General features: G+C 43.0%; 1 protein-coding gene across 6 annotated transcripts in view; it reads left to right on the forward strand.

Annotated features, from left to right (window-relative positions):
• The window catches only part of LOC147885075 (uncharacterized), a 103256-nt gene that overhangs the window by 51941 nt on the left and 36912 nt on the right, over positions 1-14403 (forward strand). For all 6 annotated transcript variants that reach the window (XM_087397703.1, XM_087397704.1, XM_087397700.1 and 3 more), the window contains 2 exons: positions 5274-5402; positions 5519-5675. In XM_087397703.1, coding sequence (XP_087253829.1) covers positions 5274-5402; positions 5519-5675 — 286 coding nt within the window. The remainder of the gene's footprint in view (positions 1-5273; positions 5403-5518; positions 5676-14403) is intronic.

The following is a 14403-nucleotide window of genomic DNA, read 5'->3' on the forward strand; positions in this document are numbered from 1 at the left end:
GCTTTGTCTCCCCTCTTTGCCACGCTGGTCCCTTAGTGTCCCTAGCTCAGGGCAATGGAAAAAAATTGTGAACTTGCTCTGGATGGGCTTTGCCGGTCCCTCCTGTGCTCTCCTCTGTGCTCATAGCTTTGATCTCTATGTCTCTGGGCCTCAAGAAGGAAAGTGGCCACATGCTGCTGATCAGGATATGCCAAGAACTCTTTGAGTGGGCTAAAACCGTTACTAACTAGACAATGATGTCATTCACCGATCTCATAGTAGCATAGGGCATCAAAATGCAAAGTGCTCCTCCGTCTCTGTCTCATGCATGTCACTTGAAATGTAAATCCGTCTCTCATGTGGAATGCCCGTCCTATCTCTCAACCTGATGCATCGGTAAGTCGAAGAAAGGTGGAGAGTCTGTCAAGGGTTCCAAGGTTGCAGGTCAGCGACGCAAGTTCAATAAGACCAAGTACAAGAGATTAACTTTTGAGAAGAAGGGAGAACTAATGAAACAAAATAGGTGCTTTTACTGTAGAGAGGAAGGCCACTCAGTAGCTGATTGTCCAAACAAGAAACGCAAGGAGCCCAATGATGATGAGGAACAACAGAAGAGTGACGAAAGGGGAAGAAGCCTAAACTGAGTACAGGATTGATGCTTGATGTTACTGGTGAGGAACATAATGATGAGAAGTCGGAGCTATGTCGAGCTTGGGGAAAGGTTCGAGACTAGACCTGTTTGATTTTCTTTGACCTAGGCGCTCGTGCCAACTTCATCTTACCCGAGCTAGCAGGTAAGCTAGGTATTCGTTCCAAGGAGATGGGGCCACTTTGTGAAGCAAATATGGCTAGCCTTGAGTTCATGTCTACTATTACTCCGGTCATTGGGAAGCTTCGCTTGCAGATTCAGAACTACACGGACTCTGAGGAATTTTATATCATGCCTTGTCTGGGTGCGACGTTTTTTTTGGGTATGAGATCCGAGGGCGTTTCTACTGCCTCTTCAAAGATAGCCATGGGATTTTGGCCCATTTCCTCTCCTGCCCAGACCGCGATGTTTGGCAGGTTTCATTCATGAGACACTTAGACACCGCGAGAGGATACTACGAGCACAGAGCCAAGATCAGACTTCTTCCTTGGCTGATCCCTCTTATAGCTCTATCATGGAGTTCTTTTAGCTAGACCACATAGACCCCCGCGGGATGAGGCGTCGACATGACCGTGACCCGGAGCCGATGACCCGACAGCTCAGACAGAGGATTTACACACAGATCACATTGGGGGACATCTCCTCCTTGTTTAGAGTCGGAGCCCAACTGATGGGGGTCACAGTGGCCCTAGTTAGACGCAGAGCTAGACCAGGAGATGTGCCAAGGCTGCACCTTTGAGGGGGCAACAACACTCTATTACTGACCTCATGTCTCCACTGCCTCATCCATCCTGATGTCTTGCGGTTGATGATGATGATGATGTTGATGATGATGCTTAGAGTGATATATAGTTGACTACCGACATGACTATGTTGTACTTAGGACTTAGTACTACCATTTTGGATTTTGCATTGGTATGGATGCTCGTTAGTAGCTCCACTACCATAGCTCATTGTATCAGGTTTTTCACGGTCTCATAGACCCATCGGTCTTCCGAAGACTTTAATAAACTTTCTTTCTTTCTTTCTTTCTCTCTAGTCGCAACCTTGGACATGACTACCGACATGACTATGTTGTACTTAGGACTTAGTACTGCCATTTTGCATTTTTTGCATTTTGCATTGGTGTGGATGCTCGTCACCACAGCTCATTGTATCAGGTTTTTTACAGTCTCATAGACCCATCGGTCTTCCGAAGACTTTAATAAACTTTCTTTCTTTCTTTCTTTCTCTCTAGTGGCAATCTTGGACAGCTCTCTTCATCTTTGTCGCCAGCTTTCATCATCTTCTCTCCCAGACGCATGCTTCTACTCCCTTTCTGCTATCCTTTCCCCAATTGCTTACTCTTATCCTGACCTGGGAGACTGTCTGGAGAGGATCGTGGAGTTTTCAAACTGCCAGTATCTGAATCGTTGCTGTTTGGAGCTATCTGGAGGTGCCAGTCTTCAGTTCGTTGCATCAGAGAGCTTCAGTTTGCAACCGCACTTGTCAGGAGCAGTTTGCCACTATTTCACATCAGTTTGGGACTGTTTTGCTGAGGGTTTCAACATCCTGTTACTAGCGCCAGGGGTAGTAGACAGTGTTCTCCTTGATCAGAAGAGCCAACCTTTGCAATCGCAATTTTCAGCCAGGCGATGTTCTTGCAGTTTTTCAGTTATTGCTTTGTCGAGAGATCTTGCCCGATCCCCATGGACAGTTAGAGTTTTCTGTCCTTCAGTTCGCAGTTTATCTAGGCAGTTGTCAGTGGTTGTTTTTTATGTCCTTCATCTGTTTGAGCTTGCCCTGAGGTCCTACCCTGGATTGCTAGGATTTTGAACAAGGTTTTTGTTATTAGTATTCAGTGATTGATCTATCAGATATTGGCTAGGCTATGGTCTGTTGTAAAATTGATCTCTCTGATAATATTAAAGAAATACCGCAAGGGGCGCCAAGTTTTGGGGCCAATACAATGTCAGGTGTGACCCCGGGGCAATCTAGCTTTGGGATCGTTGTTCAAAGTTTCTTTCTTGCAAATCTGAATTTTCTAAGTGGCTGTAACTTCTGTTAATTGCTCATTATTTGTATCCACCACCCTTTGGGGATTCCAAAGGCTAGTGACAGTCCCATCTCTTCTGCATGGATTCCCAACTTTCCTGCTAACTCAAGAGAAATAAAATTTGCGCGAGCCCTTGGGTCTAAGAAGATGAAAGACATCCGATCTCTCATCTTGCCCCATGCTTTGCATAATTCTATAGTATCCCGATTTGGTTGCTCGCTAATAGCACCATGCATCAATCCTGCAGTGGGCTTATGCTTCTTGCGTTTCTGTTCATCCCTATCATCACCTTTCCCCTTTAATTTGCTCTTTGGGCATTCTTGGGCTACATGTTACTCTTCTTTGTAATGAAAGCAGTTGTTGGCATCCATTAAGGCCTTCCTTTCTTCACGTGACAGCCCATTAGAGCCTGGCCTATCATGCTTCTTGCCTCTATTGAAAGGAGCCTTGGAGAGTTTCCCTCGCTTTCCTACTTTCTTAAAATTTCCATTCTCACTCTTGTAACCACTAAGCAACAATGAATCACTGTAATAGCATTTTCAACCAATTGTGACATGTTGGTTACTCTAGTCTTAGTGCAGTACTTCTTTGACTTCTTTGGGCATCCCACAACAATACTTCTCACATGCCGATAAGAGCTAACGGGCAGCAAAGCCTCCCAATAATTTCTTGTTATACTCTTCCAAGTTATGGTGATTGGCTGCATCCAACTTATGCCAGGCTGTCATTACATCCGCCTCAAATGCCGTAGTCAGCCAAGTGGCTGAGAATATCTGATTAAATTGAACCCGACTAGACAATGCTTTGCTCTGAAGTAACAGATTAGTCCACCACTGCAGTGCATTCCCTTTCAGAAAGGTGGCTGCCTTGCGCATCTTAGAAGACTCAGTGAAGTTACCTCTTGAAAAGGCTGCATCAAACTGTTGAACAAAAGTCAAAGATTTCAGCCTATCTTGTGCCCCATTCAAGGTCTTAAACTTCGTTAAAGTCTTTTGCCTTTCCTTTAGGTGTTAGATTATCATAAACACGTGGCAGCAAAAATGGTGCTTGCACCAAACATGCCTGCGGGAGATCCCATAGTGCCATGCATTCCACTCTGCATTCCTGGCTGCATGCCAAATACATTATGCATTCCAAGCTGCATACCCCCAAGCATAGTCCAAAATCAATAGGGTAGTTTCCAGGCATTCTAAAATTATCCACAGCTTGACCAGCCATGTCCTGGAACATTGAACCACCCCCAAAATATCCTGGATGCATTGAGGGTTGGGGAATAGCTTGCTGAGTCTGGTTTGCATACTGAAAATTATCACCTTGGCCATGCAATTCAACACCTATTAGAATATGATGTGGGACCAATGGCTTGAACCAGATCATCTGAGCAAGGAGAAGAACTTGTAGTCTCTCTATACGGGACCAATTTTTCTCTAATAAATTTGTCCCCCGAAAGGGCTACCATAGATCCTTGTTGATATTCCATGTCACCAAAAGCATATGATTATTGATGAGGCAAGTCCCTTTTTGGACATCACTCTATGAATGTACTCCTATGAATGATGGTTTGTCTTTCATCTTGCAAATTGTAATGATTCCAGCTCCAGTTCATGTGTTCATGAGGATGATCACTTCTTGATGTATTGGTGTGGAGTGGAAAATGCTCTAAATCTTGGAAGAGGCACACTTATCAGGGCCAATGGTGATTCTGCCTCATTGGCAAGGCCATTTGTAGTAATTTTACATGCATGTGTAGTGGTGTTGGAGCAGATTGGTATTAAAGCAGTGGTATGTCAAGAGAACCGTGCAACGGGGTATTTTATACATGTCCAATGGATACTAAGATGAATTTGGATGTAATGGGAGGTGCTTCTTGAAGGTGTACATGCATCAAGGTTTTGTAATATTATATACTTGGAGCGAGCTTAATTGTCAAGATGGATTGTCAACGTGTGCAATGGAGGTCTAAACCTTTTTAGCTTTTCCGAGCGTGGAATTCAGTTGTGTGAGCCCTCTATCTCATAACACACTTAAGTGCTCCCAAATTCTTGTTGCAGTCTTTTGTTGTCTATCACACATTTCGTAACGATTTGCATTAAGGGGACACACACGACTATGTGTATGTCAAGCGTGAACCTAAATAGGCATATGGTCTCCCTTGGAGATGTGTCTTCAGTTCCATATCCACATTCCTTCTTTTATCATGTTCTGAGAAATATGTATTATTTGGCTCTTATTACATATAAAATTGGGTGTGGCTAGGAAAAATATTGTCAGGGAGCTTTGTGCCCAAAGAAAAAAGAATGGTTTATGACAACTTATACAAGCTAGAAAGATAAGAAAGTTCTCACTTGTGCTGACATGAAATGGCTGGTTGGATGCATGTGTGTTAATAAGCTGTGATATGAGTGTAGCGTCAGAAATTGTATTGTGAATCATTTGAGCAATAGTGCTAAAAAGGGTTCGAAGTTCTTTTTTTTCATACATGCTCCTTCATCAGCCCTTGTTTACTTTCCTGATGTGGGAGCCATAGTATTGATAGAAAAAATTGCAGTGCTTTCTAATTTAACTCTAGCTGTGGAGGAAGAGAATGATTTATGTTGTAGGTTGGAACAGGTGGATATTTGGGAGGAGAGGAAAGTTTTTGGTTCAAGGGGACGCAGCTTAAAAGAAGAGCTTCTTGGGAAAGATCCACCCTTCGAATTGGGCAAATTTAATGTCAAGACAAATGACACAGTCAAAATTGTAAGAGTCTCCTCTTAAAACAACAAGTGAATACGTTTTTCCTGCTTCTATAGCAAGCTTAAAAATGTGCTGTTTTTGTCCACATGGATAACTCAAAGTCTGCTGGACCTTTGCAGAAGGTTCCTGCTGGTGGTATTCAAGAGAAACTAATATCAGCTTATCAGTCAGTGCATGATGTTGTCGCTATTGAAGATGCAATGGTGGGTAGATGCAATGCTGCAGTTGTTTGCATCAAAGGGCTAGAGAAAGAAGCAAGCTGTGTACAAATCTCAGGTAATTTCATTGAGAGCATCTTTTGAATTCCTGGACATCATTAGTGATTAGAAAGTGCACATAGCTGTTTTTTCTTTATTTCATCACATGTTTATTCCCATGTGACTACAGGACCCGGCTCCTTATTATTCCGAGTGATTTTACCTATCTGTATTGAACAGTGTCTAAAACTCTAAAGCTAAAACTACCTTTGACTGGCTCACTTCTCAAAAGGCGGAGGTCTAATTCTTCATTGAATCATGAATGAATTGATTCTTTTAGCTTGTTAACCTCGATAGTAAGTCAGACGGTGCAAGTCATTTAGATATTTCTATTTTCATAGTAGCAATCATGGATATAGCAAGCAATATGTAATACTTAGCACATTGCAAGTAGTAGTCACCAAGTAATCCACTGTGCCAGAGTGAAATTGCATTTTTAGAAAGTCATGTGGTTTCAGTGTATTGCCCAATCAATATTCAATATATCCACTTAGAATTTATTATTCAGTCACTCACAATTATTACAAAATTTGCGACAACAAATTAGTTTGTCTCACAATCCTAGAAATAAATCCACATATTCATCCCACACATGGTTTGGGATATGAACAGAAAATAGAGACCAACAACAAACTGGGTGCGAATGATATCAAAGGTAAAATCTGTGTGCTCTGAAGATCTTTAATCCATGAAAGCTAAAATATTAGTTAGATCGGCTAGACAGAAGCCAGATAGTATCTATGCTCGAGAGTCTTGTTTGACCCAAATGGCGTGAAGATGTAACAAACACTTCTTCTCCATGTATGGGACTGAGATATAAGAGGAAGGGTGTCTAGCAGCTAACGGGATTGTTGTAACGTCTTCAAATAGACCTCTTGGTAGTTATATAGATCGCGATAGACTTCTACTTCTCTCTATACTCAGTCGAGCCTACCATCCCAACCAAACGTAGAGTTGAGTGCCGAGTTTGGGAGCACATGCCTAATCGAAGGTAAAGGCACCCTTGGATTCCTTTTTCAAGACACAGGACATTAATTCTCACTTTGGCTTTCTTAAGTCACTGGGATTCCTTTGGAGCTACCATCAATTCAGCCCCCTAGGAGATGTGGGATCCCAACTAGACGTAGAGCTGAGTGCTGAGTTTGGGAGCACATGCATAATCGAAGGTAAAGGCGCCCTTGGATTCCCCTTTCAAGACACAGGAGCTGAGGATGGTAATTCTTGCCTTGTCGAAAGGCAAGTGTCCAATGATGATGGCATCACTTTGGCTTTCTTCATTCACTGGGATTCCTTTGGAGCTACCATCAATTCAACCGCCTAGGAGATGTGGGATAGCAGTATCATGCCTCTCTACTTCTTAAAGGAGTCATTCATCTCAGCCCCAATGGGGGGTAGTATTGGAGAAATCATAGCCAAAGAGTGTGTGTTGGTGTGTTGTACTAGGAGTTCTAGTAGTGGTTCATGTGTGATTGCCACTTGTCATCTTGGGAGTTATCCCATATGCAATTGGTACTAGAGTGTGTGTGTGTCTTGTCTATAAAGGCTTGTACTTCACTTGTCACATCATATTGGATGAATGAATGAAAGCTTTTGTATTATGTCTTCTCTCTCTCTCTCTCTCTCTCTCTCTCTCTCTCTCTCTCTCTTGCTCGCTCGCTCTCTCACCATGTTTCCTTCATGGTATTAGAGCAGGTCAGCCCTGCCCTAATCAGTCTTGTCATGTCATCTCCCTCTTCAGCCCTCTGCTCAAATTTGTCTTCTCCTAGCCGGTTCATTTAGCCTCTAGCTATCTCCTTCTTTCAGCCATTTGCATTTGCTTAGAGCCTCTCCACAGCCTACCGCCTTCATTTGGGCCATCTCGGAGCCCTAGGTGCCCTTGGCGGCTTGTTAACTTAATTAACAGCACACTGTTCTAGACACACCTGCACATGTGGTCTCTGGAGATCGTTGTGGAGCATCCCATCGCCAAAAACAGAGTGTTATGTGATGGTGCTGCATAGCCACCTCCGAGTTGTTTCTAGCCCTCTAGCACACCTGTATGAGCCGACTTTCAGTTTGGGGACCTGCATTCGCATTTGGAGCACCTACACACATCAACCAGTTGCTGCAAACGCCTGCAGGAGCACTTCATTACCCGCCTTGTACTCGTTTTTGTGGTGAAGACAAACCAGCGCAAGTCATAGCTTGGGATGAGAAGAATGACAAGGCACTGGCGCATACTGGTTTGAGGCTGGCCGACAATCTACTTCATCAACTTGACCTCAATAGTTCAGTCAAGGAGACATGGGACAAGCTGTAGAATCTTTTCACCACATGTAGTGGACTTGAGGAGCAAGCTTTATCTGCTACATTGGATGATCTATCCCTCTCTGAGATGGTGGATGATGTTTACTGCTATTTTATTCCCTATCCATTCAAAACTCACGCACCTTGAAAAAGGTCATGAGGTCCAGTCAACATTCACTCGTGGCTTGATAGTTACGGTAGATTTCTGGGTAGAGGAGGGAGAAGCCTCACCCTCCTGCTTGGATGCTTTAGCTTTCCCTTTGACTAAATTTGTCTTGGCAATTTTAGCGAAGAGAATGACATTTATGCCATGCATGCCATGGCTTATCTTTCTTAAATCCAAAACATTTGCCTTTCTTAATCAGCCCCTTCTTTTCTTCATCAGTCATGGCCCCCATCCAGGATGCGATTGGTTGTTTACATTTTGTATGAGAGCCTTTCTCTTTCCCTTACTGAAGGGTTTACAAGGATTCAACGTTCGTTCAGCTATTTCTGTCAGTTTAGTGAGGTCTCTAAGAGTGTTCGGGTTGAACATTTCAATCTCATACCTCACATTAGGGTTTAGGGCTGCTAAATATCTATCATCTTCACTCTTTTCTGGTAACTCTAAAGAGAGTTTCCAAAACCCGGCTGTAAATTTAGCACTATTTTCATTGTCAAATTGCCTAACCCTTTCCCAACAGCAGGTCAAGTTCTCTTTATGCCGCCTTGGTGGCATGAAAGTGGCTTTCAACTATTGCATTACCCATTCAAGGATAAGTTCTCTTCCCGTTTGTAACAATAATCACCACGTGAAAGCATCCTTTTGCTACATGCAATGTAGCAAGAGCAAGCTTCTCTTGACCGGTCTTGCAAAACAGTTTTAGGTCTAAGTACTTATATTTGTTGGATGAAAGGCAAAGCCACTCTCAGTCAGCCTCCCTGCTCCATCATGTTTAGGAATTCAATTCTCTCTTGTGGTTGGAACTTCACTCTTTTCGAAGAGTACTCAAATCTTCATCCCCAAATTCTATAATCTCTTAGTCCCTAGTTTTGTCATTATGGATTGCTCAATCATATTGCTTACTAAGAAACCAGCTTATCAACGGGGATTCTTCCTCTCCAATGCTCGCATTTGGATTTTAATTCATGTGCGCGGGATTGTGAGATATGTAGGCCATCTCATGGGCTATCCATAGATGCCACTTATGCCTTGGTATGTGCCTTGTAGGCCTAGTTATAGTCAGTTAGGACTATTGGTACAGTTAGTTTATGTACCATCTAGCTCAGTTAGGACACTTAGTCGAGTTAGGGCAGTTAGCCCTAGGGTTTTGTTATGTTGGCTCACCCTTGAGCCTCCACACTTCAGTTTCGCAGCAATGTATTATAGCATCTCGTTTTTCTCCTTCTTGCTTCCATTTTTGAGCTTCTACCGCTTGTCATAGCCAACAGTGGTATCAGAGCAGGTCAGGGTTCCACCCCTCAGCCATTTCCAGCCACCCCGGTGCTATTGAAGGCCTGTTCTCTTGGATTTTGGCTTGTCTTCTTACTGGTCGGCCCACCCCTCAAGGCTCTGCTGCTGCTTGAGACGTTTTCAAGCCATTTGATTGCCGGAAAACTTCTCTTTGGTGCTTCTCTAGCAAAGACGCCTCAAGTGCTGCTGTTTTTCGGCGATTCCTCAGCATTTTCCACCTGTTCCAGCCTGCAGCAGCTCCGTACAATGCATTTATCACACTTTTCTTCACACGTGTGACCGTACAACTGTACATAACATTTAATGCGCATTTGAGGTGGTACAAAACTGTGCGGACTCAATTTGGAGTTGTTTACAGGGTTTGCTGCAGTCGCCTTTCATACCTGTGGTCCGTACAGCAGTACGGACTGCTGTACGGTGCATTAACTGCTTGTACGGAAGCCTTTGCAGCATGTTCGGTGCTCATTTCTTCAATTCGGAGCTGTTCGGTGCTGCCTTGAGTTGTGTGCCGGCTGTTGGAGCCTTTTGGAGCAGTTTTCTTGCTGCCTTGAGCTGCGTGCCGGCTACTGGAGCTTTTTGGAGCATGTTGAAGTGATCTGGAGTTCACTCCTTGAGCCCATTCTTTTATTTGGCATGCCTTTGCCTCGGGCGGATCTCTTTCTCTCCATTTCTAAGTGCTCTGCTCCTCGTGGGAGCACTTTCTTTTGCTGTAATTCTCATTTCCATCCCTTTTTTGCTCGCATTCAGAGCCTTACACTGCTGTCCTTTCAGGCTACATGATTGTGTAAGCCGTTGTTGCATTGGCTCTTTCCAATTTCTGCTTCATTTACATTTTGGAAAGGCCTCGTGTTGCCTTGGAAGGCCTCGTATTGCCTTAGGGGATTTTTCTTGCAAGAGGTACACCTTGGGACAACAGAGTCTCTTGCAGGCATAAGCTTTGAAGCTTGGGCAGATTTTTGTTACTTGATTCTGAGAGGTTGCCTTTCTCTCATTTGCTTTGCCAGTTGGTGCATTTGTCTTGTATTTCAGCTTCATTTGCATTTTGGAAAGGCCTCGTGTTGCCTTAGGGGATTTTTCTTGCAACATGTACACCTTGGGACAACAGAGTCTCTTGCAGGCATAAGCTTTGAAGCTTGGGTAGATTTTTGTTACTTGATTTTGAGAGGTTGCCTTTCTCTCATTTGCTTTGCTAGTTGGTGCATTTGTCTTGTATTTCAGCACCTTGTTTGGTGACAAAGATGATTTGTTTGGGATGATTGCGGCTGATGACAAGCTTGATGGCACCAATTATCCCATGTGGTTATACATGATGGGACATGTTTTGGTTGCCAAGAATCTATGGCATATTGTTTCAGGTTCTGAGGTCAGGCCTACACGCACTGTTACTTCTGGTGCTACACCTACAGCCTCTGCTTCTTCAGGTGATGGTTCTAATGCTACTGTAGGACACCTGCACCTCCTGCTCCAGGTGCTTTGCCTCCTTCGCAAGAGCAAATTCCAGGGGGATGGTCGTGATGCCAAAGCACATGCTTTGATTGCTCTTTCAGTGAAACATGTTATTATCCTTCATGTCCGGTCTTGCAAGACAGCTAAGCAAGCATGGGATCAGCTTGCATCTTTGTATCAGGTGCGGAATGAGGTGAGGGTTGCCTATCTCCGCAAGCAGTTGAAAGATTTGAAGCTTGACGAAGGTGGTAACATGGATGCCTATCTCAGTTGGCCAACATTGATGAGATTATGCCTGATTCTTAGCTTTTTTCTAAGGCTTTGCTACTACATTGAGGTTGGTTGCAGGGGGTGATACATAATGTATACTACAACATCAAAGAATTGAAGAATATGCCAATGTACCAAGCTCTATTCCTTCAGAGATGGATGATTCCAATGCACTCAACTATAGCACTGACGTCTTATCAGAAGTCGATGAGTTCATTGGTACCGAGAAAGAAAAATATTTCACAAGTGATGCCTTATCTGGGGTGGATGAGTACATGCACATTGAGAACTTGGGCAAAGATGTCAAAAGTATTATATCTTCAAGCATGGATGGCTTCATGGATACTGATAAAGTTCTTGGAGTCAAAGCAGGTAACTATGGAATTATGGAAATCATGCACGATAGTATAATGAGTGATGTTCTCTCTGGAGTAGAGGAGTTTCAAGACTATGGAGTTATGAAATCCATAGAAAGTGCATCAATGAGCGATGTTCTCTCAGGAATAGATGAGTTTGAAGATCATTCTGGACACTCTATCACCACTGACTATGGAGTTATGAAATCCATAGAAAGTGCATCAATGAGTGATGTTCTCTCAGGAATAGATGAGTTTGAAGATCATTCGAGACACTCTAATGCCATTGTGACAAGTGGTTCTACGATTGTATCAAAAGTAGGGATGAGATCAACAAAGGACTATTCAGTGTTTGACTTTGATTGTGAACTTGTAAATGTTACAAATGGTTTGACGAATGTATCAAAAGCAAGGATGACATCAACAAAGGAATATTCAGTATTTGACTGTCAGAGTGATAAGATCAAGGATGCAACATCTCATGAAAACAACATGACAAATAAATCTTACAAGGAGAACTACACAAATCCAAATAAGAATGTACAGAAGGTCCCAAAACGGACATACAGATGCATGAAAAGACAACGAGTGCAGGCAGATCCAGAAAATCATACTTGACAAAGGGACTTGTTTGGAAGCTGGAAACTCTGAGCAGCAAGCAGGGAACTCAATGATGAGGCTGGGAATCAAATCGCAATAGAGACAGAAAGTGGGAGAATGAGTGAGAATACAGCACTACGGGCCATAATAAGGGCTGCCCCCCCCTTCACCCCTCCCTTCTTTGCCCTTTGGGAGTCTAGTTCCTAGTCCCCTTGTGGGCGTCCCCACATCCAATGCAACACAAATGAAAATGAAACTTGTTCTAGTTAACTGAAGTCAACTATCTTTGACCGAAATCAGCATAAATTTATTGGGAGAAGCACGAATGGGTGACATCTTCTGCCTTCTTGGAAGAAGTAAGAGAAGCCTCTAGAAATTAGTTCCTTCTCAAGAATGACTTCATCGATATTTAGGAGCTACTCGTGAAGATGTTGGATCTTTTACTTGTGTTGTCAGCTTCATGCATCTCCAAATTCTCGAGGTCCTTCTTGAGAAAAGCAACCCATGATTCATTCTTGGTCGGATACACGGTCTCAAGAATTTTCCATGCACATTGCGAAGTCTTCTGCGAACGGATGCGAGGAATAATGGATCTCTTGACTAACATGGAGACCACAACTAGGGCGTGAGCATCACGTGAATCCCACCATCTTTGATCTTGTTTGGGAGCTGAAGGTCTTGCAGTTTGCTATCCCCTCTGTTAGGTGTGGCAGGTGTAGTCTCACATGATGAAGCTCATCCCCATTAACTTATTTCCATAAAATTTTTGCAATCAATAGGTTTTTTACCATAAAACTCTACAAGAATTAGTTGGCCCCATCCAACTTGTCCTCCTATACCAACACACCAAGCATCTCCTCCTTGGTGACCAATTATTTTGCAAACAAAAATTTAAAAATGCTTGTAATCTACCTCTAAAGTCTACCTCACACTAAGTCTAAATATCTGAAAAAAAGGCCTTGAGTGTACACTAGACTTAGAAGATGCAATTGTAGTTTAAGCTCCAAAATGTTTGAAATTGACAAATGCCCCAAATTTCATACTTATCTGCAAATGTGCTCATAATCTGCAAAATCCCTAAAATCTACAATGCCAACAAGACACAATATTGCACATGCTTTAATCTATTATTTGAATCTGCATGCAAGTATGAAAGAGACAACAGCCACATACAAAGAGTAGGCTATAGAATGGAGTAGTTGTATGATCAGGTTGCACGGCGGCTGTATGTGAAAAGGTCGCACTGAAACAGATCATGCACAATATTGAGGCGGTTGTTGATTGTTAGGCGAACAGAGGGACATAAAGCAGGTGTTGCATAATATTGAATCTAAGACACCACGGGTTGCAAGGACAAAACATGACGATAGCTCAGGTCACGAGAGCAAAATAGCCACATACTGAGACGACGGGGCATGGGTTGCGAGGATGGAACATACGGTGGTAGTTTGCGAGGAGATTGGTTGTGCGGTGCGACGGCGTATGACTCCCAGCAGACGAAAATAGATTGTGGAGCATACGGGCTGCGGCGGATGGCAGCTTTGAGAACATGTTTTTTTCTCTAGAATCCGGACGAATGATTTGAGCTATGGGGTGTGCTTATGGTGTACTTAGCATATCTTGTCAAGGTGACTACTTCTAGACAACTTAGCATATGTTGTACTTAACATATCTAATGGATGTGACTGAGCACTATCTTATGGATGTGACTACTTCTAGTCATTTCACTTAATTCAAGCATTCATCCACCTTGTGCTTCTTGCTCTCCCGCATCTGTGTGTCCTTGCATTCCAACGCTTTTCATGTGCTGGGCACGAATGGACAGTTGTCAGCAGACACATTGGTACAAACTACACTTGCCGAATATATTTGGTAAAGCTTTTTGTGGAACAACAGTCAAAGATTGATTTTTGTTAATCATCTTTGAATGTACAATCACTTTCAGTTGACTTGGGTCAATTTTTGATAGCATTTTTGTGGAGATTCTCCTGGTACTCTTTTTGGCACATTTACTTCTTGGAAATTTGGAGGTTTTTCTCTTTGTGCATTTGGAAAGGGCCTTTGTGCCTTGGGGTTTGCTTTTTAGGTACAATTAGTGCTTTGGGTCAGACATTTGGTTAGATTTGTGGTGCAATCACTCTATGGAGACGTAGTGTTGAGGCTGGTTTAGCTGGCTTTGAGCAGAGAATCATTGAGGGATTTTTGCATTATTGCGTCATTGCAAATAGTAGCAAACTATGTATAGAAAATGCTTGCACTAGAGGATAAACTTGATGGGACCCAATTACCCTTTGTGATCTTATGTGATGCATCACATATTGGTTGCAAAAGGTGTT

This window comes from Dipteris shenzhenensis, chromosome 26, assembly GCF_047967505.1.
Source record: "Dipteris shenzhenensis isolate YYH24624 ecotype China chromosome 26, Dip_SZ_1.0, whole genome shotgun sequence".
Taxonomy (NCBI): Eukaryota; Viridiplantae; Streptophyta; class Polypodiopsida; order Gleicheniales; family Dipteridaceae; genus Dipteris; species Dipteris shenzhenensis.